Source organism: Onychostoma macrolepis, chromosome 06 (assembly GCF_012432095.1).
Source record: "Onychostoma macrolepis isolate SWU-2019 chromosome 06, ASM1243209v1, whole genome shotgun sequence".
NCBI lineage: Eukaryota > Metazoa > Chordata > Actinopteri > Cypriniformes > Cyprinidae > Onychostoma > Onychostoma macrolepis.
In genome coordinates this window covers 25,030,633-25,054,696 of record NC_081160.1, presented here as the reverse complement: position 1 = coordinate 25,054,696, position 24,064 = coordinate 25,030,633, and the positions used below count along the sequence as shown (strand labels likewise).

The following is a 24,064-nucleotide window of genomic DNA, read 5'->3' as shown; positions in this document are numbered from 1 at the left end:
TAATCAGCTATATTCGTTAACATAAACTAACAATGAAACATATTTCATCTTTTAACTTAGGCCTATTTTTTTAACATGTAGCTTATTAATATTAAAAAGTGTCTATTAATATTATTTAATGGATCTGAGCAACATGAACTAACAATGAACAGTTGTATGTTTCATCAACTAACGTTAAAGATGAATAAATAGGCTACTCTAATTTATGATACGTAGTAGGCATATTAATGGTTAATGTTAGTTAAAGTTAAAACTTTACCATAACTGGATGAAAACCCGTTAACAGCAGTAGTATATGGCTACATATGGTTTTTACGCTGTAATGGGGACAGTACTAATTATGACATTAAAGACACACTGGACTGAATCGCTGAAATAACTTTCCATTGGTAGGCTACTGCAGGCCTGCGCAAGAGTGGCGCAGCTTCAACTCGCATGACACACTCCGAGTTCGCAAACGTTTCACAGTCATATGACAGCGGTCAGTTCCTCCCAAACACTACGTTACGATTCTAGTGGTGAAAAACATTGCAAACAACCAAAACCAACACAGACCTGTTTAATCCAGCATCAATATGTTGGCACTCATTAACCGCCTCCTGGACTGGTTTAAGTCTCTCTTCTGGAAGGAAGAAATGGAGTTAACCCTCGTCGGGCTGCAATACTCGGGAAAAACGACGTTTGTTAACGTAATCGCGGTGAGTGTTTGCGGTTAGCATGAGCTAGTTCAACAAATCCAAGAGACTGGATGTCAGTTCAGTACGCCAGGCACTTAACACGCTTGCTTACTGATAATAGATAATGGAGCTAGGTTAACCTGAATGCACAGTATATAACATCTACTTAGAGGATGTAATTCTACGTTTTTGGGAAAGCTAACCGGCTAACATTAGCTCCCAGATGCCCATCAATAATTTGATTGCGTAGTGGTTGGTTTGTTTTGACCTCAGTTGACAGTTTACTAAATACACATTGTAAAATGAGCTCCATATATCACTTACGCCAAAAACTACTTGTAATAATGTCAACTCAGTTTAACCATTTGTTTTCTTGATCTCAGTTCTAGAGAGAAATTAAAATCCAACTAAAACTAACTAGATGTAGCTGTTATAGGTTAATTTTATGGATGTTATGTATGCATAAAGAGTGTTTTTGATCATGAAAGAGCTGAGAAGTAAAGAATAAATCATGCAGGAGTGATTGGAGTAACATATTCCAATCCCATGCATGAGAATTTACAACCCAGTGAATTCCCAGCTTTCACTTTCACTATTTTTTCTAATTAATTTTTTTTTAGGCAATTTCCCTTTGAGAAATATTATGATGTGAGGACCCCAGATGTATCAGTATTTTTTTTTCTTTTAGAAAAAGCAGGTCTATTTTACTTGGCGCCACCATGTTGGCTTCATATGATCAACCTTGCAATTTATAGTGTTGTTGTTATTAATAATATTTAAAAATAACACAACCATCATAGGTGCACCATGTATTGCTGTCCTGCAAACAGCCATACCTTTCTAGTGACAGTACGTGGTAGCAGTCATAGCCGCATAAAACACAAACTACCAACAATTCGGGGAAAAAAACCCACACTGAAATTGTATTAAAGATTGTCTATTATATGGAAGTTCTATTATAGGAACAGATAAGAGCCAGATAAACGTGAACAATCTACTGAGTGCACCTTTAAAGAAGAATGAGATTAACCAAGACTGATTAATATTTCAGTTAATAAATCATAAGCGGATTTCATGCTCAAATATCCAGTTGCTGTTCCCTTGATGAGCTTGTTTTTGCTGTTGAGAAACTGGATATGAGATCTAGGAAGCACATGAGTCATCTTGCTTTATCTTCTCCACAACATCAGTATTTATCAATGCAGGTACCATCGATCAAAAGTGAGTTTGAGTCTTTGCACATATACAGGCAAGACAGTGATATGCTGCTTGATACTTGTTCTGCACAAGCCTATATGTCACTAAGTTTCTAATAATACATACTATTTCTCTGCATTGGATTGAGTTGAATTGTTGGTGCAACAAGTGCCTTGAGTCTTGACTGGACCACATTTGAAGTCAAAAAAACAATAGTAGCATATATAACCTCTTACGCTCAAGAATGTTGCACTTGTTTTCAAGATCATTCCTAACCCTGACCCTAATCCGATCTAAAGACAGAGCAATGCACAAAAGTAATTGTTGTAAATAGAAAATATGGCTCAGGTAGTTAAAGGTTTAGTGTAATTATAATAGTATTGTGCAATGATGAAAAAACATTCTTAAATGGTGAAGAAACAGATTTTCTGAGTTATTCTGATGTATCTTTAATCCTTCCTCCTTAATGTGGACATAGCATCAGTTCTGATCTTTAAAGTATAGTTACAGAATTGCAGTACGCAGTACCGTCTTTTTGATGTATTTAAAGGCACTTTATGTTTAGGAGCCGGTCTGATCGTGTTTTTAGTGCGTGGTGTAAGGGTCATTCAACCTTATTTTTATGTCTTAATGATAGCATTCTGCATAGATAGTGTTCCTTGGATGATTCAGTTTTACTCTATTATTACAAGTTTCTTTGAATCAGTGTTAAAAACAGTTGTGCTGCTTATTTTTTGTATTTTTTTTTTTTTTTTGTGGAAACAGGATTCTTTAATGAATACAAAGTTCAAAAGAACAGAATTTATTTGAAATCAAATATTTTTATCAATGTGAAAGTAATCTATATATTTAGTGTACAGTCACCAAGTTTGTCAGTCATCTAAAAAACAAGAAAGAGATCCACCGTCTGTCTGTGTGTGCATTTTTGAATGCACTGTATGTGTGTTTGTGTGAGTTTAGACAATGTGGGAGTTTCTGCCATTAGTCACAAGACTCAGACTCATTTTAATGCGGTTCTTCCTGGTCAAGTGACGTCTTCATCATGTGATTTGGTGCATGAGTACACAATAAGATAATGTGCAGGTCACAGTAGTTCAGTTACATTTCTTCTTTATCTGCCTTGGTAGAAGGATAGATACTGTAAGGTTAAAATGTGTCTTTTACTGTGGTAAACTAAGAAAGCTTTTCAAATTTCATTTGTATTGCTCAAAAGGCTGTGAGCATTTGCCTTATTTGATGCCTGTATTTGTAGTTATGTCTTCTGGAATCACTTCTTTCAAACTGTTGGAGAGCACGTGTGGACTTTCTTGAAAAATTTTTCAGAATGTTCCTCTCCCGAATAGGTCTGATTGGCCTTTTGATGGAGAGCTCTTTGAAGCTCAAGATCTTCTGCATGCCTAGCATGCTTATGAATCATGAGTATGCTAAAGGGAAGTCTTAAAACCTGAAGCCCCTTCATAAGCAGTGGTGTACATATCATGTGGTTAGGAAAGTCAGATTCATCACCTAAACTTCATGAAATATCATTTTGCATCATGTAATTTGAATATTCACCAGTTCATAGTATTTATGTTAAATGTTGAGTTGGGTCAATGCACCAAATACAGAGTTCACACAGTAAAAGAATACACTTCAGAATATAGGACTTAATAAAATATTAAGCTGCCTTTTCTGATAAAATGTTGACATATTTAATAAGGACCCGGACCACAAAACCAGTCATAAGGGTCTTTTTATTTTTTATTTATTTATGTTTTTAAATTGAGACTTATACATAATCTGAAAGCTGAATATATAACCTTTCCATTGATGTATTGTTTGTTAGGATGGCCGAGATACAACTATTTGAAAATCTGGAATCTGAGGGTGCAAGAAAATCACCTTTAAAAGTTGTCCAAATTAAGTTCTTACCAGTGCATATTGCTAATCAAAAATGAAGTTTTGATATATTTACGGTAGAAAATTTACAAAATATCTTCATGGAACATGATCTTTAATGATTTTTGGCATAAAAGAAAAATCAATCATTTTGACCCATACAATGTATTGTTGCTGCTTATGACTGGTTTTGTGGTCACATATTGCTAGATGTGGAAAAGCAGACGAGGGAATTTCCCTCATCAAGGAGACCACCTCAACTCTGAATCACAGAAGGTGGTTTAAACGCGTTTCTTTTTTATTTAGTAAATATGAATTCCTGATTATATAGAAAGGAACGCATAATTGTTATTATTATTTAATATTTTTATGGATATGTAAGGCAAACAGTACAGATTTTAAAAATATATATTTATTTGTTTATTTTGTGTTTTCTGACCAGGCATACTGCAGCTGAATTTTTGATGCATCATGTAATGAATTGCTACCTCATAGCCTCCAGGAGAACAGTTTTTGCTGTCTTCACTGCACCATCTCTATATAGATTCTTGCTGTTTAATCATTTCAGAGCCTCAGGTGGAAATTGTATCTCCTGAGGTGACCATGTGTGAACTGATGTCTCATTAATTGTTCAAATGGAGCAACAAGTGCAATTATGTTTTCATCAGGGCACAGAGATGCGGGAGCTTCTGCCCTGCCCTGTTTGCACCTGTTGCTCAAACAAACTCTGTCAGAATAGTCTTGTTGACTTACCCAGCTCTGTCTGGATCTCTGAGCAATGATGGCTGATGGTATCAAGGAGCTAGTTATCTTTACTGCTGACTCAAGAGCCATGCAGCCAGAGATGTTGACACCGCAATCTTTAGCTATTGTTTTTGTATGGTGTACTGCAGGGCAACATGCATATTCTCCACTTAGTAAACACGCTGTTAAGTAATTAGAATTCACAGAGAAGCGAGATTCAGTGTTTTAGTTTGCTTGATTGAGTGACAAAATTCATGTTCTAAAAATGAAGTATGTTATTTCCAGTTATTTCCATTGTCATTTATTGCTTTAGTATGATACATACTGTACACTTAACAAAAAACCGAATATACTACTTATGGGAGTTGTGACCAAAATCTTATATCTCACTATGAATAGTTTTATAGCATGGTGTAGTAAGCATCATGATATAGCTATCTTTGCTAAAAATTCAACATTGGCATATTTTTTATTATCAGGCTGACGCAGATAATCACTATTAATAGCCAGTGGAGGGAAGTACATCTGCAGATATGATTATGCAGTCAAGAACTGAATGAGTATGTCAGAATACTGGGAGGTGGTCGTAATGTTTAGAACGTTTTACTGGCAACAGCGTGACAAATAAGGGAAAGTGTTTATGGGGAGGGAATTTTCCCCATTAATGGCAGACCACATCAAAACTAATTCAATGCAGGAGAGGTGGTCTTGTGGTTTAGATGTGCAATTCAAATAGTCCTAGCTCATTAGTGGTTATTAATGACGTGACTTATAGTACAAAAGATGAATTGCTAAATGGGATGACAGATTTCTTTTTGAGATTGAGTTGTTTGAAAAAAGCATGAGAAATGTATGAACTTCTATTGCAACTGCAAAATGACACATCAATTTACAGGCTCTCAAACAGTTAAACGTTTGGTGCCATGATGGTGTCGATTGCATATTTTTCTGTACAAAACCTTTACTTGGCAGTGACCTGAATTTTAGAATTTCGGTAGGTTAGTACAGTAGATCGCAATATACCACGCAGAAATTTCCTGGCTTGATTTTTTTTTTTTGTTTAAACTTTCACTATGAATCATAGATCAAATAAATGTTTCTGATGGGAGGCCCTTAAATACCAGTGACTGCAGGCCTACGCTTACAGCAACAGGAAAAGAATTGGGCGTCAAAACCACCAAAAAAACAAAACTGTTTAAGGTGAAATAATGAAAGCAGTTCCATGAGTTAATATCCGCTATCTCTTTTTTTATTTCCTCCAGTCAGGCCAGTTTAGCGAAGACATGATTCCAACTGTTGGGTTCAACATGAGGAAGGTCACAAAAGGCAACGTCACCATCAAGGTTTGGTCCTAATGATTAATCTAGGCTTCTTGGGATTCAGAAGAAATATAAGGTGCAAGATTATTTATAAACAATAAATACTTAAACTAACATGGATCTGATGATTGTGCAGATCTGGGATATAGGAGGTCAGCCGAGGTTCAGGAGCATGTGGGAGCGATACTGTCGTGGGGTGAATGCAATTGTGTAAGTATTAATGCATCCATCTTCTGTGATGCAAAGAGGACATATTTTTAATTATAAAGTAATAAAATGTGCATTCTATCATTTCTTTTTCATTTTCTCTCAAAGGTACATGGTGGACGCAGCAGACCGGGAGAAGGTTGAAGCTTCCAGAAACGAGCTGCATAATCTTTTAGACAAGCCACAGTTACAAGGAATCCCTGTAAGCCACTTGCCCTTGTTTTTACAGCACATAATTGCTTATCTTCATTGCATCAGTTCTTATGAATGTTTTTGTGTTTCAGGTGTTGGTGCTCGGGAATAAGAGAGATCTACCTAATGCGTTGGATGAGAAACAGCTAATTGAAAAAATGTAAGAAGCTCTACACCACACAAGCAGTAGATGATTTTCCCAGGCTTTTTGAATTAAAAGTCAACATGGAATAAAAATGGACATTATTTATATTAAAATGTTGAATGAAAAAGTGGAGAAATAAATTGTTAACCAGTATAGCTTTTTATACTAATCTCTCTCTAGCCAATTTGCATAACGGTTTGCCAAAATTGTGTTTCGAAGGAAGGTAGGACATCCATTCCTAAAGCTGCTGCCTTTAGTGCTACGATTGCTCTGTCTTTTACAGTCTCTGATGGCATTCTGCCAAATCATATGATGCTAATAAGATTACCTTGCCATAATAGAAAACGTAATATAATTATAATGATTAGGAAATTGCATTACTGGCTCTGGCCATCTCTGTTAATTTATTTTTATCTTCATTATAAAGGAATGCTGTATTTGTTAAGTTAAGTTAAGTCGTGACATATTGTCAAGTATGGTGACCCATACTCGAAATGGTGCTCTGCATTTAACCCATCCAAGTGCACACACACACACAGTGAACACACACCCGGAGCAGTGGGCAGCCTTGCTCCAGCGCCCGGGGAGCAATTAGGGGTTCGGTGCCTTGCTCAAGGCCACCTAAGTCATGGTATCGAAGGTGGAGAGAGTGCTGTTCATTCACAATCCCCACCTTCAATTCCTGCCGGCACGAGAATCGAACCAGCAACCTTTATTACAAGCCTGACTCCCTAACCATTAGGCCACGACTACCCCCATACGAAACTGTGAAAATCAGTTTCGTATGTTTTGTCACCACTTTTTTTATGCCAGCATCAGATTGAGATTTCTTTCGTGTTTTCTATGAATTGTGTGAGAATGAGATGAGTCACAATGTCTAGATGAGATTTTAACCATCAGTCATGAAATGAAAAGTTTGTGTGGCTTGGGGGTCTTATGTTGTTGCGAGAATTACTGCCATCTGTTGGCTAAGAGTTGTAGGAGCTTCATTATTTTTTGGGAGCTCTTGTTGTAGGACTCGGTTTACAGTTTATCCTGAAATAACTCGTTGGCCTGAAATGAAGCCACACCATATTAATTGCTTTATTAATTCTGTCTCATATGCTATTTCTTTAGGAACTTGGCTGCTATTCAAGACCGGGAGATCTGCTGCTACTCTATTTCCTGCAAAGAGAAAGATAACATTGGTAAGTAATGTTCCATGAGGATGAGTTGTTTTGTCTGCTGTTTGATGTTGCCAGTCTGCTTGCCTGAAATGACACTGTTATGTCCCCTGAACCTCACAGACATTACACTTCAATGGCTAATCCAGCACTCAAAGTCAAGAAGAAGCTGAAAGTGTCTTCAGAGGGCTGCCTGCTCTTCATCCGCTGCCATGTTACTCTCACACCACATCTTGCTCACTTTGTGAAGCTGTACAGTTCTCCATACCGCCCCCTCACACTACCCTGCTCGTCTGTTCCCATAATTCTTCACAAGCTCCTCCTCCCAACTGCATCAGTTATGTCAAAGATACATCAGTCGCTAAAAGACGCTAGCCTGCAGAATGAGTTCCTCCACCTCTTACAGCCTGCTGTCAGATGAACATTATGGATTCATGGTTTCGCAAATCCCAGCAACTCCGGTGGTCTCCACTTGGGGTTTCCTGAACAAATGTATTTAAAAACTGAGAAGCGTTCAAACTTTAATATCGTGTTCTGCTTTTTCTTCCGTTCTGTCAGGTTAAGCTCTTGAGAGCGTGTAATATCTTTTGGACTGTTGCTTTTATTTCTTTCCTTTTCTCTTTCCCCCCCCAAATTGTCTCTTGAGAAATCCGTAATCTTTAGATACGAGGAGCAGTCCAGTAAATAAACAGTTCAAATGATGATTCAGAGAGATTTTTACAGAAATGAGTGTAAGTATATTTGAGAGGATGAATGTTTTGCTGGTAAAGGTTTTCATTTAGCTCAATGATGTCTTTGCATCCTGTTCATGAGCTTAGAGAGAGCGAGTAGGTGAAGTTAAAGTGCCTTGTGCAGTGTATCTGTCCCTCAAGATAAACAGTATACCGGGTGTGCCTACCTGGATCTAGATTGGATAAAGACAGCTTACTTTGAACTGCAAGAACCGAAGGCATGCTTTTTAAGGTAGATTATTGTACTGTTGTCATTATCAGCTAAATATTTGTGAAAAGAGGCAAATGTTGGAAATCCCACTATTATCAATGCACTTTTGTAAATATGATGAACCAATAAATAGATTGTCAACATGTAGGAGGAATCTTGCATTGTTGTGTTTGATTTTATTTTTAATTTTTTATCTCAAGTTATGGTGAATCAGGTATGTGAAGAGATATGCTATCTCCTGTTTTCAAATTTCAAGTTTGAAAGGTGCAGCGCATCTGTACATTTTGTTTAAGCTAATTAAATCAACAAAACATTGCTATTGCTCTTCCTATTTAAGCTTAGTTCAACCTTAATAATTGCACATTTTTAAGATTTTGATTTAACATTTTTGTTCAATTATTTGTAGCTACTAAATCAGTTAATTTGGTACTTGTAACTAAGGTTTTTGTGTACTTTATAGTTCATATATATCAGCATTTTATTGCAATGTTAACGTTATTATACTGATTCTATTAAAAATGAACTGTAAATAAAAAAATGAGCAAAATTTCATCAGTATATGAAGTATTTTCATTATTTATTTAACAACAAAAAACTCTCAAATGTTTTTTGTTCCATTAACATTTAGTAGTATTAATATTATTACTATTAGGTAATTGTAGCAGTAGTCATCAGTGACTAAACAGATAAGACTGTGTACATAGTCACACCACACATGTGATTTTCTCATTGGCTTAGAAATGCAGGGCACGACATTTCCGCTGCTTACTGCTTGTGTGATTGACGTCTTCATTAACCATTTGCACTCTCCGTCATGACGTTGCCGGCGACTGGCCTATCAGCGTTGAGGATCAGGGAGGGGCTGGTTTATTGACAGGAAGTGTGTGAGAACTGAAAGCAGGAGGAAAACTGTGGACTTTTGCGCTTCGATAAGTCGCGACGTCGAAGTGAATTATGACTTTTAAGGCCGACAACAGGCAAAGATGCAATGGAGGTCAATAGTCGTGGGTCTTCTCGTTTTGAGGGTGCTGCTGAATTGCGCGGTGTGGCTAGTGTTTGGACTGGGACCCAGCTGGGGCTTTGACTTCCCCATCAAATTCACGTTCAACTTGCATAAGATTGAACTTCTCCAGGATGGCGAGCGAGCCACCGTCAAAACTAACGCCTGGTCACACGATATGTACGATAACAGAAACCCTCAAGCAAAGACCTGCTCCAAGATTAGTGGGAGTTCACCAAATAAATCCTACCTCAGCTTCTTTCAGGAGGGCAGAGATGAATATGAAAGAAAGTACAGCTCCTTCCCTGACGCGCTGAAAGTCAAGATGAGGGGAATGGCCCGAGACATGTTTTATTTCGGATATGATAACTACATGAAGTTTGCCTTCCCAGAGGATGAACTGAACCCTATAGCTTGTGAAGGTCGAGGGCCTGACGTGCTCAACCCGTAAGTTATATCACCCTTCCCAAAAACGAGCTTCTGTAGTGTTTCATGAAACGACACAGTCACTTTGTGCTGCATAATGTCATTATTCTTGTTCTTAAATTTATTTTTGACGGATGTAAGCTTTATTCAATTCTCAGAAAAGAAGTAATATCTAAATATCAGTCTTCAGTTACTTTACACAGATTGTTCTGATAAAAACGTGCGTTGAATGGGAATGACATTCCTATGTCACAAAAATGTGGCTAATCAAGCTTTTTTTCTCTTAGCCTTTTGATAACAGAAGAGTAGAAGTTCAGTTAAATTCACATTTATATTTATAGCTCTTTTCATAGTGATCTTTTTTTCCCTCAGAGGTGACTGTCATAAATGTCACATGTATTTAAGCAGAACAAGTTGCAACTTTACAAATCAGCCCCAATGTCTGTGAATACGAGACCTTTGTGGCATGGAAAAGGAGAAATGTCTCTTATATCCTGTTCTGCCTATTTTTTTTTTTTGGCTTTATTTTAACCCTATGTACTTGAATAATGAACCTAAGATGCATTTTCTTGTGTGTTTCTCTTAGATCAAATATCAACATCAATGATGTCCTTGGAAACTACTCTTTGACCCTCATCGATGCTCTTGATACGCTGTTGGTAAGTCAGCTTATTGTACAGATGGCTTAAGTTTAGAAGTTTAGAAACTGGTTCTGTTGAAACTGCTGATAGCATAATCTTCTATTTAAAAAAAAAACAAAAAACAAAAAAAAAAACATGAAATGTTCAGTTTATAGTCCTAAAATTCAAAACAGAACCCTCCTTGGGTTTTAAAACTGCTGATTTATGAGTAAAGGTCTTCGGTTTATGTAACTTGAAGAGACTTTCGCATTTTGTTCTACAACATAAATTACAGAGTCATGTTTCAAAACCAGTGCTAACATTTGTTCTGCTCATGAATTCTGTGTCCTTCACTACAAGAGAAGGGAGAAAAGGAGTAGCAGTTTTCATGATAAATGTGTCCTGGTAAACAACCTTGAATTTATCTGAGCTTACGATTAACTTTCAGCTATCTAGAAAAATATTACACATCAACAAAAGATATGGCTTCACCTGAACAAGCCATGCATCTTATTCCAGGACTATTAAATACAAATAATCTCAGGAATTTTTCACTTTTGTTTCACCTCAGAATAACTCAATAGTCATACATGTACATTAATGCACTATGTGATTAAAGTTTTGCTCCCATCCCTGCAGATTCTTGGAAATGTGACAGAATTCCATCGAGCTGTTAAGCTTGTGATTGACACGGTCTCTTTTGACAAGGACTCCACTGTTCAAGTCTTTGAGGCCAACATTAGGTGCGGTAATTATCTTTAATGGGTCTCTTTATTTGAGCCTGTTCAGTGGTTTATAGCATGATGGTGAACAAATGATGACATAATTGTCATTACTGACAGGTCAAACCCTTCATAATGCAATAATTATGCTGATCCTTCCTCCTCCTAAAATACATTTAAAAAAAGTGTTTAAAACAGGATCTGTATTGTTAACTTGTTCCCTTTTCAGAATTCTAGGCAGTTTGATTTCGGCCCACATTCTGCTGACTGATCCACGGCACCCGTTTGGGGACATAGCGCTGAAAGACTATGATAATGAGCTGCTGCACCTGGCACATGACCTGGCCGTTCGACTACTACCTGCCTTTGAGAACACTAGCACAGGCATCCCCTATCCCAGGGTCAGGCCGACTTACAGAGCACAATTTTGGAGAGATGATGCTTCGTTTTTGCTTCATTTGATATTGGTGTCTCCATGTTTTGTGCAGGTGAATTTAAAGAAAGGCGTCCCTCCTGACAGTATTAATGAGACCTGTACGGCAGGGGCGGGCTCTCTGCTCGTGGAGTTTGGCATTCTGAGCCGCCTGATTGGAGACTCTACTTTTGAGTGGGTTGCCCGGCGCGCTGTTAAAGCTCTTTGGAACTTGAGAAGCAATGAAACTGGACTGCTGGGTAAATGGTTGCTTTTTTTTTGGTCTGTTTTAGTCCTATCTTAAAGGGATAGTTCACCCAAAAATGAAAATTCTGTCTTTACTTAGCCTAATGTCGTTCAAAATCTGTAAGACCGTTCATCTTCAGAACACAAATTAAGATATTTATGATTAAATCCGAGAGCTTTCTTACCCTGTGTATACAGCAACACAACTACCACATTCAAGGCCCAGAAAGGTAGTAAAGTCTCGTGTAGCAAGTTCAATGACGCAGGCAGTGACGATTCTCTCTGGCCAATCAGTGATCAGCAGAGTTTACATCTCACGTTTTGTTAACGGTATGGTTCGCTTGGAACCTCAACTGAGGTGGTACTGAAAAATGTACCAGGTGCTGTAACCCAGTGGAAAACCCCCCAAAAGTGAAACGTGCCGTACCATGCAGTGGAAAAGGGCCACATGTGACATATGTGGTTCAACCTTAATTTTATGAAGCTACGGGAATACTTTTTGTGTGCTAAGAAAACAAAAATTACTTTATTCAAAAATTTCTTCTCTTTCGTGTCATTCTTTGATGCACGTTTACGAGTGTAATTTTCTTCTTTGGGTGAACTAGCCCTTTAAACAATTATTTTGCTTGTATAGATTTTTCTTTTGTTTTGAATCCAGTGTCTTTTATTTGTGATCACATGCCTTTGTCTGACCAGTAATGATTCTCTTGTCCATCTTCCAGGGAATGTGGTGAACATTCAGACTGGTCAATGGGTGGGAAAGCAGAGTGGTCTCGGTGCGGGCATGGACTCATTCTATGAGTACCTCCTCAAGTCCTACATCTTGTTTGGAGAGAATGAAGACTACAGGATGTTCTCTGCAGCTTACAAGAGCATTCAGATCCACCTGAGAAGAGGGTGATTATAAACGTGTGCATCTGTGACCACAGCTGTTTACAGCTGCAGTTTGAGCTTCCAAAGGAATTTGCATGTGGTTGTCCAACCACCTGCAGATAAAGTGTGTCAATTGGGATCTGTGGTTGTGTGTGACATGGTTTGCAGCCAACGAACGTACTGCTTGCAATAGCATTTTTATAAGCGTAATTGGATGTGTAGTTATGAGTGCATCATTCTGATTGGTTGAAGTCTGGATTGACATTTAAGATTGTTATTAATTTTCTATAACAGCTTAGATATGCAGAAGTTATGGCGTGACACTTTGATCTCACACCTCAGGGTGTTCATTCATGAATTATTAAACTGTTGAAATGTTTTTGTTGGCAAAACTTGTCTAAGTGTGCAAATTTTATTTATTTTTTTATTTTTTACTTTTTACTTTTTACAGAAGAGAGGCATGTAATGAAGGAGATGGTGACCCACCACTCTATGTGAATGTGAACATGTTTAATGGGCAGATCATGAACACATGGATTGACTCTCTGCAGGCATTCTTCCCTGGGCTACAGGTATGACTTCTGCTTCTCTCACTCAATCTCTCCATTGTCTTTATATAATCTAATGATAAAATACAGCCTGTAAAAAAAAAAAAAAAAAAAAAAGTACTGACCCTTTTTGAAAACAAATGAATATATCATGGGTCCATTAAATTGATTTAAAAAATTGAGCAAGGATACATAAAAATTACCTCAACAATTTTTATTCATCAAATAATCCTGAAAAATGTATCTAAATGTAACTTTTGAACAATAGTATAATATATAATTATAACTATACTAGTTTAATTCCGTTCTGCAAAACATCTGAAAATATTTCAGTGTACATTGCTACTTTACTCTAGTGCATACTGACATACTCTGGTGCCAGACTGGACTTTGGATTGTTGAACCGCTGACAACCTTTTTTCATTCAGTTCATTTTGGTTCTAACCGGGGACACATCTGTTTGCTCAGGTTTTGAATGGAGATGTTGAAAATGCCATTTGCCTTCATGCCTTCTACTATGCAATCTGGAAGCGTTTTGGTGCTCTTCCGGAAAGATACAACTGGCAGCTTCAGGCCCCAGATGTTCTTTTCTATCCTTTAAGACCAGAACTAGTAGAATCCACATACCTACTCTATCAGGTACAACCTGGTCTCATTATAACTCAATTTTTTGACTTCGCAGCATTACAGTATAATTAATGATAAACTTGACTTTCTGCAGGCAACCAAGAATCCTTTTTATCTTCATGTTGGGATGGACATTCTTGAAAGCCTTGAAAAAAATACCAAAGTCAGGTATATGGTTTAAAATGGCAGAAAGTGATTTAATTGGGATGCTGGCTTGTTCTCAGAACATGTTTTGGTTATGTGCTTCTCAGGTGTGGTTATGCCACTCTCCATCATGTGGTGGATAAGTCCAAAGAAGATCGCATGGAAAGTTTCTTCCTCAGCGAAACCTGCAAATACCTTTACCTGGTTAGTTTTCTACTATTCTCCCTTTATATTTTCCTGTTCTCACTTCTTGCCTCAGTCTTTTTCAGCCATACTTTTATTTGAGAAACTACAAACATAGTCAGCCAAGTTTATCAAGTTTCCTGCAGCTGACATGTCCATCACTAAATGATATTTTACAATCCTGCACAGCTCTTTGATGAAGATAACCCGCTGCACAAGTCTGAGAGTAAGTACATCTTCACTACAGAGGGCCATGTAGTGCCGATAGATCAGCGCTTCAGGGAGAAAAGTTGGGAAGAACAATTCCCTTGTGAAGAGCCTAATAATGAGCTCCCAGCCAACATAAGCAACGTAAGAAATTTACTTAATACCCAGTATCGTTCCTTTTAGTAGTGGGGATATTAATAAATGAAACCAGTCTTACTGTCTTGTATTAAAATGAAATTTGTTAAGGGGTTAAGTGTTTTTTTTTTTTTTTTTTTTTTTTCCTTCCTCTCAGTCAGCTTGTCCAGACAATTATATGCTTGTTCAAAACTTGCCCTTTTAATGATATTTCTCATTCTATGGTCAAAAAATGTTTATTTTTTTAAAATTTATTTTTTAAAAATAATTATCAGCCATTGACAACAATTGGCACATTTTTAAATGTGAAAATATGAGCAACTAATTTTTGTTTAATGTGCTTTTTTTTGATCATTTAAACATGATACATTTCAAACATAATTCACTATGTACTTACAGTGTTTAATAAAGTAGTGTTTTGTCAGGGACATGACAATAGATCTTGAAAGTGGTCATAGAATAAGCATGACATTTTCATTTGTCTAATAGTGTGAAAGGATTCCTGAAGAGCGACGTTACGGCCTTCCGCTAAAGAGCGTATACATGAGGCAAATAGACCACATGGTGGGGCTGTCCTGACATCAGTACTGTCCCTGGACATCTCAACACATATAAACCCCCTGGAGGGGTTCAATAACTCTCCAGTCAGAGAACTTTTCAGTCTCTTTTTGCACATGAAGTGGTCAACAAATCAACCAGTACCAGTTGTTGTGTTTTTGGACATAAAAGTTGTCTTCTATTGCTATCTATCGTCTTAATTTGGACCAGGTGTTTGGGTTTGGCTGCGTATTCAGATCACGCCAGCAAAGGTCCACAGCATTAAAAAAAACACATCCATGGCAGTTTGGCTCTTCAGAATCCTAAAATCCATTGCAAAACTGCTTTTGGTTCTTTGGACTGATCGATTTCTATATTGTGCAATCAAGTGTGTTACATGTTACATGTGACACTGTTACATGTTTTCTTCAGTGCCATGTTTATTGAAACTTGATATTATAAAGGGCTTTACTGGGTTGAGATGGTATGCATGTTTCAGATTTTCTACTTGAGGAACAAGCTCTCAAATAAGCTTTATATTTTCAAAAACAGTTGTTTTATACGCCTTACAGGAACACACACAACAGATGGGCTTCATTTAATACGAACCTGTATTCTGAAAAAATTTCACTTTGCAGTATGACACATTTTTTATTTTTTCATACTTTGTGCCTTGGTTTGCAAGGTGTAGAATACTGTGGCCTTTTTTTTTTTTTTGCATGATTCCTCATTTCCAGTTGTACCCATTCTGTTTTTTGCTGTCAGTGTATTGTGATAAAATTGGAAAGGTTTTGTTATGTAGCATACATTGTTTGGTAAGGTTTGAAATCTCCACTCGCATGTTATTTTAACAGAACAAACCTCATAATTTGGTACATGCTGTGGATACTCTCTCAATTAGGTCTGGACATCTAGTAATTAGTCTCCGTTCCTCTATTTTGTATGTAAACAAATATGCATATTAACAGTGAAATACATCAAAATTGTGACATTTATAGGACCAAATATTACATTTAACAAAAAAACATGTGCCTTTAACAAATTTCATTTTTTTTTCAGTCCTCAGGATCAGTAGTATGCCATAACGCAGTCTCTGATAATGCAGAGGTGATATGCATGTGCTGTGTAAGTAACGTTGTTAACTCTTTTAATGTTTAATTGTTGGTGCAAATGTTTTCCGAACAAAAGTCATAAATAAGGGATTCTGAGAATGATCAGTATGATAAGAGAAGAATTAATTTCTTTGGTATTATAGATTATAATTTCCTTGTGGCACATACAGAGAGGACACTCTCATAAATAGGGGTTATATTTATTAAGATTTGTTTTTATCAGATGCAAGTATTATCTAATTAAAGTTGATCAGTTTAATGTTGATTTCATTGTGATTTAACCTTTAGTCCAAAGAGACATAAAGGTGAACATCTACACTGTGCATTGTATCAAATCAAAATTAAAACCATGACTTTGCAAAACTGTTTGACAGTCTAGCTTGATGGAGCTGCAAAAGACATACAAATGCAGTGTCTTTCACATCAGTTAGTGGTACAGTCAGGTCTTGATATTCTTAAGTAAATGTTGTGGGTTAAACGCAATTTAAACTACAGGTACTGTAGCATCTCTGGTTTACAATCAGTTATCACAGAAAACAAATTTATTTTCTGCAATCAATAAGTTGTAGTTAAACCTCTCAAAATTAATAAACTTGGATATACTGGTGTTAAAGAGGCTTCAGTTTAGCAGGTTTTATAATATACAAATTGATGATAAAAATCTATATTCATAAAATGTTTAATTAAAAAAATAAATCATTCTCAAGAAGTAATATTTTTGTATATTATGTAAGTGTATATTAAACACTCAACAATCCCAGTGTGGTTTAAGTTGTTCATTGGTTTGCATCTTTTCAGGACACTTAAAGGACAAACACAGAGGTTCTACAGAAGCTTTATTCGTTCAATTTACATTTGCAATTTACAAATGGTTTTGCAGTCAATCGTGCCCTTTTAATCAATACTTGATTTTGTAATTTATACAATTCACTCAAAAATTGTGTTCTTTGTCTCTCAGCTAGCTGCTCCTGAGCTAAACAACTTATTACGTGCTATCTTTTCATCAAAGTCATCCATCGTCCATAGAGATTCTGATCATGAGACATAACATGATATAACTCCTCTGTAAATAAAACAGAACTTTGTATCCCGGTAAAGTCGAAACTTTTCTCAGTCAGCTTACAAGTATGAACTTTACACAGTAACTGCTATAACGTATAACTGAAATATTTCATAATGTACTCTTGCAAGAAGAAGCTGAAGTGCATGTATGCAGGTGTTTCAGAAGAATAGTTATTTGGTTTACAGCTGCGTGAAGTGTAGTTGCAAACCTACAGGATAGATCACTGCAAAAACTATAATAGAGCCAAACACCCTTCATGTATGTGTTGTTATATATGACTTGCTGCTATGAATATGTATTAGACTCTGATGTTTAATTATGTGCAGCGTGTTTAATCAGATGTAGATCCCAACAGCAACAATGTAATGTCTTCTTTAAGGTTTAATCAATTCAGTTCCCTCGTGTGTATGTATGTGTGTGTTGCACTGGAGAATTCCTCATTACCCAGGGAGGAAAACAGGCTACAAAGGGGCAATGGGTCAGTATTGGATTTTGTCGATTTAGCTGCTCTGTAAAAGAAGAAAGACTTTTTAATTATGCACACATGGAAATTCTTGTCATATTAAATATACTACAACAACATAATGCAGTGCTTTATATTAGTACTCAATATTTATGATTTTATATTATAACCACCTCTTCCCACAGATGGCTTGTTTAGAAGAGACCGCAGTCTTTAAGATTTTCTTTGATGATAATGTCTGTTACGGCATCGAACACAAACTTGACGTTCTCTGTGTCTGTGGCACAGGTCATGTGGGAGTAGATTTCTTTGATGTCTCGTCGTAAGTTCAGATCTAAGAACTGCAACTTGATGTAGTTACCAGCATCCTCAAAGGTGTTGGGACCTGAGAGAGGCATGGCATTGTAATTTTAGCATGGTTTTGCATATCAGAAACAGAAGCCTAATTATGATATTTGTGTCTTAACAGAAGTGATTTTCCATGACTGAAAATATTATCAGTTTAAATAATTAGTTTTTCTGTTTAAATGATGTATGTTAAAGAATGAAGTTTATATTTTTGCAGAAAAAATGCTGTCTCACCATCATAATCAGGGAAGCACATGCTCAGATGAGCTTTCTTGATCTTCTCCACGAAGACGTCCTTCTTGTTGAGGAAGAGTACAATGGATGTGGCGGCGAAGTAACGGTGGTTACAGATACTGTTGAACAGGTGGAGACTCTCATGCATTCGGTTCTTTGGTTGGAAGGACATGGAAAAATGGTTTGTTATTAAAATGCCTCATAGTAATAGTGCATGTAAAACGTCCGGTTGGAGTTTCATTGATGGACCTACCACTTCATCATCCTCCACCAGCACCATGTCGTATGCGCTCAGAGCAGCGATGAAGATGATACAGGTCACACCTTCGAAGCAATGGATCCACTTCTTCCTCTCTGAGCGCTGACCGCCCACATCAAACATTCTGCAGACCACGAAGATCAGATATTGGCATTGGTGTCCATTCAAACTGATCTTATTCAATTCTTCTGACTGTTAAACTTGCTTGGAATTTTGAGATGATGATGGTCATTAGTTGGGTTTACTTCATGCCATAGCTATCATTGAGGAGGCTGAAGGTGTACCTGAAGTTGAGGTCCTTGAAGGAGAACTGGGTCTCGATGATACCGGTGGTCTTCACTCTTGATCGCAGGACGTCCTGCTCAGTAGGGACATAGCCAGGCTTGACCAACCTCTCCAGGTCATTCAGATAGCTTGGAGATAGAGTAGGAATCAATCGACTTAATATTTCAAAGATAATTTGATTACTGATTTGATCACGGACATGAAAACCTTGCTAACTGGTATTTAATGCTTTAAAAGGTTAATTATGAGGCCATACTATCCAGCAGAGTCGTTGAGCTGGTATTCGGAGGCTCTGTCAAAGCACGCCTGGATGCCCGAGTCCTTCCACAACCTCAGGATGATATCAGACAGCTCCTTTGGCATGGTGCCTTCCTCGATGGTGTCTGCTAAGTGCATCAGCTTCCTTCCATCATCCTGCAGCAAACATGTAAATTGATGTAATAAATGATTGGTTCAATAAGTCACAGCAACACATGTTTTTACGTTACTTACATTTTTAAAAAGAATTTAACTTCAACTTTTTTCAATGTTTTAAATTAATGCTGCCGTTGTAACTAAAGGTGTTTAAGCATTAACTACTATACAAACTTTTCTAAAGTGATGATCAGTGACTGTAAATACTGTAAAATCCTTCGTCATAACATTTACATTTAGTCATTCAGCAGGCGCTTTTATTCAGTGACTTTTTATTCAGTGACAAATGAGGACAATGGAAGCAATCAAAATCAACAAAAGAGCAATATGCAAGTGCTATGACAAGTCTCTGTTAGCCTAACGCGATACACATAGCTAGTTTTTTCAAATTTATTTTTTATTATATAATAAAAAGAAAACAGAATAGAAAAAGAGTAGCGCAAGCTAGTGTTAGAGGCCTTTTTTTGCTTTTTGTTAATTGTATAATAAAAAGAAAACAAATAGAATACAAAAATAATAGGGAAGCTAGTGTTAAAAAGAAAACAAGCAGTTAGTAAATGAACTGAGTGCAAGTCTAAAAGGGGCAAGGTTTTTTTTTTTTTTTAAGAATAGAATATAAGAGTGCTAGAGTACACTCTTTTAGATGTGTAACATTCATGACCTCCCCTAATAATCTATTTTTAAAAATCCTTCAGTTATTAGAATTTTGTTTTGTAGTATACAAGATAATACTAATTCAGTCTTTCTATTTAAAAATTTCACATTTAGTTCAGTGTGTTACTATGAGTGAAAACTGTTTCAAAGGAGATGCTATACAACCTTTATTTTCATTACAGGAGCTTTTTTTAAAAAAAAGAACACATCCTTATAATACATTGGATACTATAGTGTGAATTTAGTCATTAATCTGGTACATCTACACTTTGTTGTCACAATAAACAATTCAGTTACAGTTTTTTTTTCTTTTTTCTGTTGTACATGTATACCTGTATGCAATTATATCTGTTAAACCTCTCCCTGCCCCTATCAAACAATTAATGTTTTTTACATGCACACATATTTAAACACACCTACTATAATGTGGGATCTTATATTTTTGCACAAGGTACCATGTTGTTTTGATCATGTACATATGATAATCATTCAGTACCAAAGTATTGCATCTGATATAATCATTGTGCCATGGTATCACTACAATTGTTTTCCATCATTTAACCTGTTCATTTCTGTAAATGACTAATGGATGATTGAATGTTTGAGTAAAGCACCTGTGCAGCAGCATCTCCATAAGAAAGGTTGAGTGTGGTCATGGCTCTCACGATGGCCAGGATCGACTGCATGGTGTTGCTGTAGATGATGACAATGAACTCCAAGCTCTCTTCAAGGGAGTAACCATCTTGGTGAATAATTCTGTCATTAAAAAAAAAAATAGAATTGACCAAACTATTCATATGAAAGAGCTCTGAATACGAATTAATAATGAGTATAGTCTAACATATAAGCCAATTTATGGTATTATCATGCTTTTTTTTCTCAGCACTTACTTCATCTGTTTGACAATAGTGCTTTTCCCCGACTCACCAGCACCTGAAGAAGATAGTAATCAGTTTAGTATTGCGGTTATTGCTTTAACTCATTTTTATTACATATTCCCTTGCTGTTCAAAACATTGTTGGTAAGATTTTTAAATGTTTTTGAACAAAGTCTTTTATGCTTACCAAGGCTGCATTTATTTGATCAAATATACATTAAAAACAGTAATATTGTGAAATAAAATAACTATTCTGTTTTAATATATTTTGGAATGTCATTTATTCCTGTGACACCAAAGCTGAATCTTCAGCAGTCCAGTCTTCAGTGTCACATGATCCTTCAGAAATCATTCTAATATGCTGATTTGGACATCAAGAACTGTTTCTTTTTATTATCAATGTTGAAAACAGTTGTCCTGCCTAATATTTTTGTGGAAACTGATATATTTTTTTCAGGATTCCTTGATGAACTGAAATAACAGAACAGTGTTTATTTATTGAAATAGAACTTGTCAACACTAGACTTTGTCTTAAAATTAAAAAAAAAGAAATTACTGACACCAATTGTTTATATACAGTATATAGCAGCAAGTCATTTGTTGCAGTGCATTAATTTTTCTATGATGCCACTTAAAAATGTATAATCGTGTATTTTCTGAGATAAAACTAGATGGTAATAGCTTGTAATAGTAGACTTTAAGTTATGCTTTAGGAAATCAAAATGATGAAACTCATCAGTATTTTGAATGGATTTCATGGAGAGTATAATAACATTTCTGATATTATTAGCCGACTGATTCAACAAAAGTATGGTAAGCCTTGGTTGCTTTTTGTTTTAATCTGTCTATATCAGATCAGATTACATTCATACAGAGCCAAAGGACCCCCCATGCTAGATTCTCAGCCAGCCCGCAATATTATTAAAAAAGGGTGATTTTGTTAGTTCCACATTTAAAATATATATTATTTTTAGCCATTTGAAAACCATAGATCTATATTGTGCCAGTGTTTTGAGGGGCAAACCCACTAAGATATGTCAAAATGTAGACACACAATAAGATAAAAGATTTAATTATTAATTTATTAATTAATTTATTTATTTTGGCATGCATATGTGAATTAATGAATACATCCTTCTCCTGTACTGTGTTTATCTTTTGGAGGATTACATTAAGAGGCTTGAGGCTTATTATTTTTGTCCTAAGCTTGTCCAAGCTTGGCGTCCCATGACCCTGACCCATATCACCTCATGAACAAAGACACCTGCAGTTATGATAAACAGAGATACAACTTTTGTTGAATATAAATTCATACTTTTAATATGTCTTGATTCTGGCATGCAAGTATTTAGTGTCTTTTGTAATAAGATTTAGATGTTGAGATATATCACATTTTGAGTCTCCAGTTTGACTACACTTTGGTTTGAATTTCAGTAAGGCATCAATTTTCATCTTGCATTTGAGCTTAAAATATTTAATGTTCCTTTCATATAACAAACTTAAAACACAAAATTTCTTTCAGAATCTTTAAGCCATGATGTGAAGCCATTGCCTGTTTATTATGAAATTTTAAACGGGAAGTCTTCACAACAAATCTGCAGTATACCGTTTTCCAAATCTAGCAAATGAGCTATTCTTCATGTTTAGACTTGAGCAATCATTTGAGTCCGCTTGTTTGTTGTTACCTAGCAGCAGAAGTTTGACGGTCCTGGCATCTTTGTCGGCGTCCTCTTTCAGTTTCTTCTCTAGCTCCCTGGAGTGTTTCTCCTCGGCGCTCGCCCCGGCCCCCATACTGACTCTTGATTAGGGAAAAGAAGTCCTTCTGGATGACCACTTGCTTGCCCAGAGGCCTCCAGGTGCTCACAGCTCACACCTCGACTGGATCTTGGTGACCTGATGAATTGTTTGGAGTCTTAGAGGGATTTTGGAGATGTCTCTGACCACCTGGGTTGGTGGGGCCAATGAAGAACAAGGACAGAAGGCATTGAAAGCGTGGAGAGGTCATCGAACCTCAGATTGGAGGAGGTGCTGTGCTCAGCAAAAGATGATAATCTGACCAGTGTCTTCACGAGCACATTTGAAGGGCCATGGAGACTGTGAGAGTGTAATAATGTGACTTTGCAAATGTTACAATTGTTTGCCATCAACTGATGAACATGTTATGATATTTAAAAAAAAGTTGAAGCTGAAAGTAAATGGGTGTCATAAATGATTGGATATGTTGACTTTGAACTTGATCCGTTTTCCTATATCTATATTCTGTTGAAAATGTGCTTTCATTTCTAAGATGGCCTACATTTTTGGCTTTTTCAAAAGAACTTGGACTGAATGTGATGGTGTTTTTGATGTTGAATATTGAAATCTCCATGAGTAATTCTAATCTCACTTTCCCACTGTAGTCATCAGGATCAGTTGACATTTCAGCGTAGTGGACACAGCGTAGCGTTTAAAGAGCTTTAGTCTTTTGCGTGACAGAGCTCATTGACCCCAATCTGAAGATTGATACATTTTAATCCACAGGCATCACATGTGAGAGAGACACTTTCTTCATTGTACTTTATCAGTATAGCAGTTCATTTCAATCGTTTGAGAGTTTGTTCCAAGTTGTTTAATGCATGTTTAATAAATGATAATAATAAATCATCATGCAAACTAGTATTAATAAAGATTTTCTTTTGCCACATGCAATAACAAAGTTCCTTTCTTGGCATCGACGGTTCTGTAAAGAAACGTTAGCATCCGTAAAAACTTTCCACTGCACAAATGGTTCTTTATGGTGGAAAAATGTTTAAGAACTCTTCACTGAATGGTTCAGTTAATAGGCTATTCTTACGAACCGGTGCTACTACATTTTTGTCATCATGACTCTGTAGGTATAAGACGACAATAATTAGTCATGTTCGATAGATTTATCTCAGTTTAGTTTGTAATGCAAAAAGACATTTTAAATAAAGCTGATATTTTAAAGTTTTTTTTTATTGTTCTATTCAGTGATCAGATTTTTTCTTGGCACAAGGTACACAAATATTAATTAGAAATAATATGTTATGTTGTCATGACATTTACTAGTTGCGAAAGTTTTAGCCATTTTTCTCTTACTTTTGTGAATGACAGAGGTGAAATAATGCAGCATACAATCTTATAATCAGTATTAAAGAAAATACAAATCACACTCGATCTTGTGAATGACCTTAATGTAAAGTTCTCAAAC

At 36.3% G+C, this 24,064-nt stretch overlaps 3 protein-coding genes across 3 annotated transcripts; 2 read left to right on the top strand and 1 right to left on the bottom strand.

The window, feature by feature from the left end:
• Positions 1–405: 405 nt before the first annotated feature.
• arl8ba (ADP-ribosylation factor-like 8Ba) lies at positions 406–9,022 on the top strand. The gene is made up of 7 exons (XM_058779686.1): positions 406–698; positions 5,759–5,839; positions 5,952–6,025; positions 6,131–6,224; positions 6,307–6,374; positions 7,476–7,546; positions 7,646–9,022. Exons 1-7 carry the CDS (start codon positions 576–578, stop codon positions 7,693–7,695), a joined length of 561 nt encoding a protein of 186 aa, XP_058635669.1. The 5' UTR covers positions 406–575; the 3' UTR covers positions 7,696–9,022.
• Positions 9,023–9,304: 282 nt separating this feature from the next.
• On the top strand, positions 9,305–16,622 carry edem1 (ER degradation enhancer, mannosidase alpha-like 1). Its single transcript, XM_058778671.1, has 12 exons — positions 9,305–9,911; positions 10,477–10,549; positions 11,150–11,253; positions 11,462–11,633; positions 11,721–11,904; positions 12,613–12,787; positions 13,215–13,335; positions 13,780–13,950; positions 14,033–14,106; positions 14,190–14,286; positions 14,455–14,616; positions 15,097–16,622. The coding sequence occupies exons 1-12, from the start codon at positions 9,448–9,450 to the stop codon at positions 15,184–15,186; spliced, it is 1,887 nt and encodes a 628-aa protein (XP_058634654.1). The 5' UTR covers positions 9,305–9,447; the 3' UTR covers positions 15,187–16,622.
• A 1,346-nt stretch (positions 16,623–17,968) lies between these two features.
• On the bottom strand, positions 17,969–22,842 carry gnat1 (guanine nucleotide binding protein (G protein), alpha transducing activity polypeptide 1). The gene is made up of 8 exons (XM_058778672.1): positions 22,539–22,842; positions 20,867–20,909; positions 20,591–20,732; positions 19,165–19,322; positions 18,908–19,036; positions 18,618–18,747; positions 18,365–18,518; positions 17,969–18,167 (listed from the first exon to the last, which is right to left on the bottom strand). The coding sequence occupies exons 1-8, from the start codon at positions 22,642–22,644 to the stop codon at positions 17,977–17,979; spliced, it is 1,053 nt and encodes a 350-aa protein (XP_058634655.1). The 5' UTR covers positions 22,645–22,842; the 3' UTR covers positions 17,969–17,976.
• Positions 22,843–24,064: the final 1,222 nt, after the last annotated feature.

Excerpts from the sequence above, each read along its gene's own strand:
- arl8ba (XM_058779686.1), top strand. The coding sequence starts at position 576 with ATGTTGGCACTCATTAACCGCCTCCTGGACTGGTTTAAGTCTCTCTTC. Across the intron at positions 5,840-5,951 it reads AAGGCAACGTCACCATCAAG|ATCTGGGATATAGGAGGTCA; the intron begins GTTTGGTCCTAA and ends ATGATTGTGCAG. Across the intron at positions 7,547-7,645 it reads CAAAGAGAAAGATAACATTG|ACATTACACTTCAATGGCTA; the intron begins GTAAGTAATGTT and ends TGAACCTCACAG.
- edem1 (XM_058778671.1), top strand. The coding sequence starts at position 9,448 with ATGCAATGGAGGTCAATAGTCGTGGGTCTTCTCGTTTTGAGGGTGCTG. Across the intron at positions 14,287-14,454 it reads CCTGCAAATACCTTTACCTG|CTCTTTGATGAAGATAACCC; the intron begins GTTAGTTTTCTA and ends AATCCTGCACAG. Across the intron at positions 14,617-15,096 it reads TCCCAGCCAACATAAGCAAC|TGTGAAAGGATTCCTGAAGA; the intron begins GTAAGAAATTTA and ends TTTGTCTAATAG.
- gnat1 (XM_058778672.1), bottom strand. The coding sequence starts at position 22,644 with ATGGGGGCCGGGGCGAGCGCCGAGGAGAAACACTCCAGGGAGCTAGAG. Across the intron at positions 20,733-20,866 it reads ACTATTGTCAAACAGATGAA|AATTATTCACCAAGATGGTT; the intron begins GTAAGTGCTGAG and ends TTTTAATGACAG. Across the intron at positions 18,748-18,907 it reads TTCAAGGACCTCAACTTCAG|AATGTTTGATGTGGGCGGTC; the intron begins GTACACCTTCAG and ends CGTGGTCTGCAG.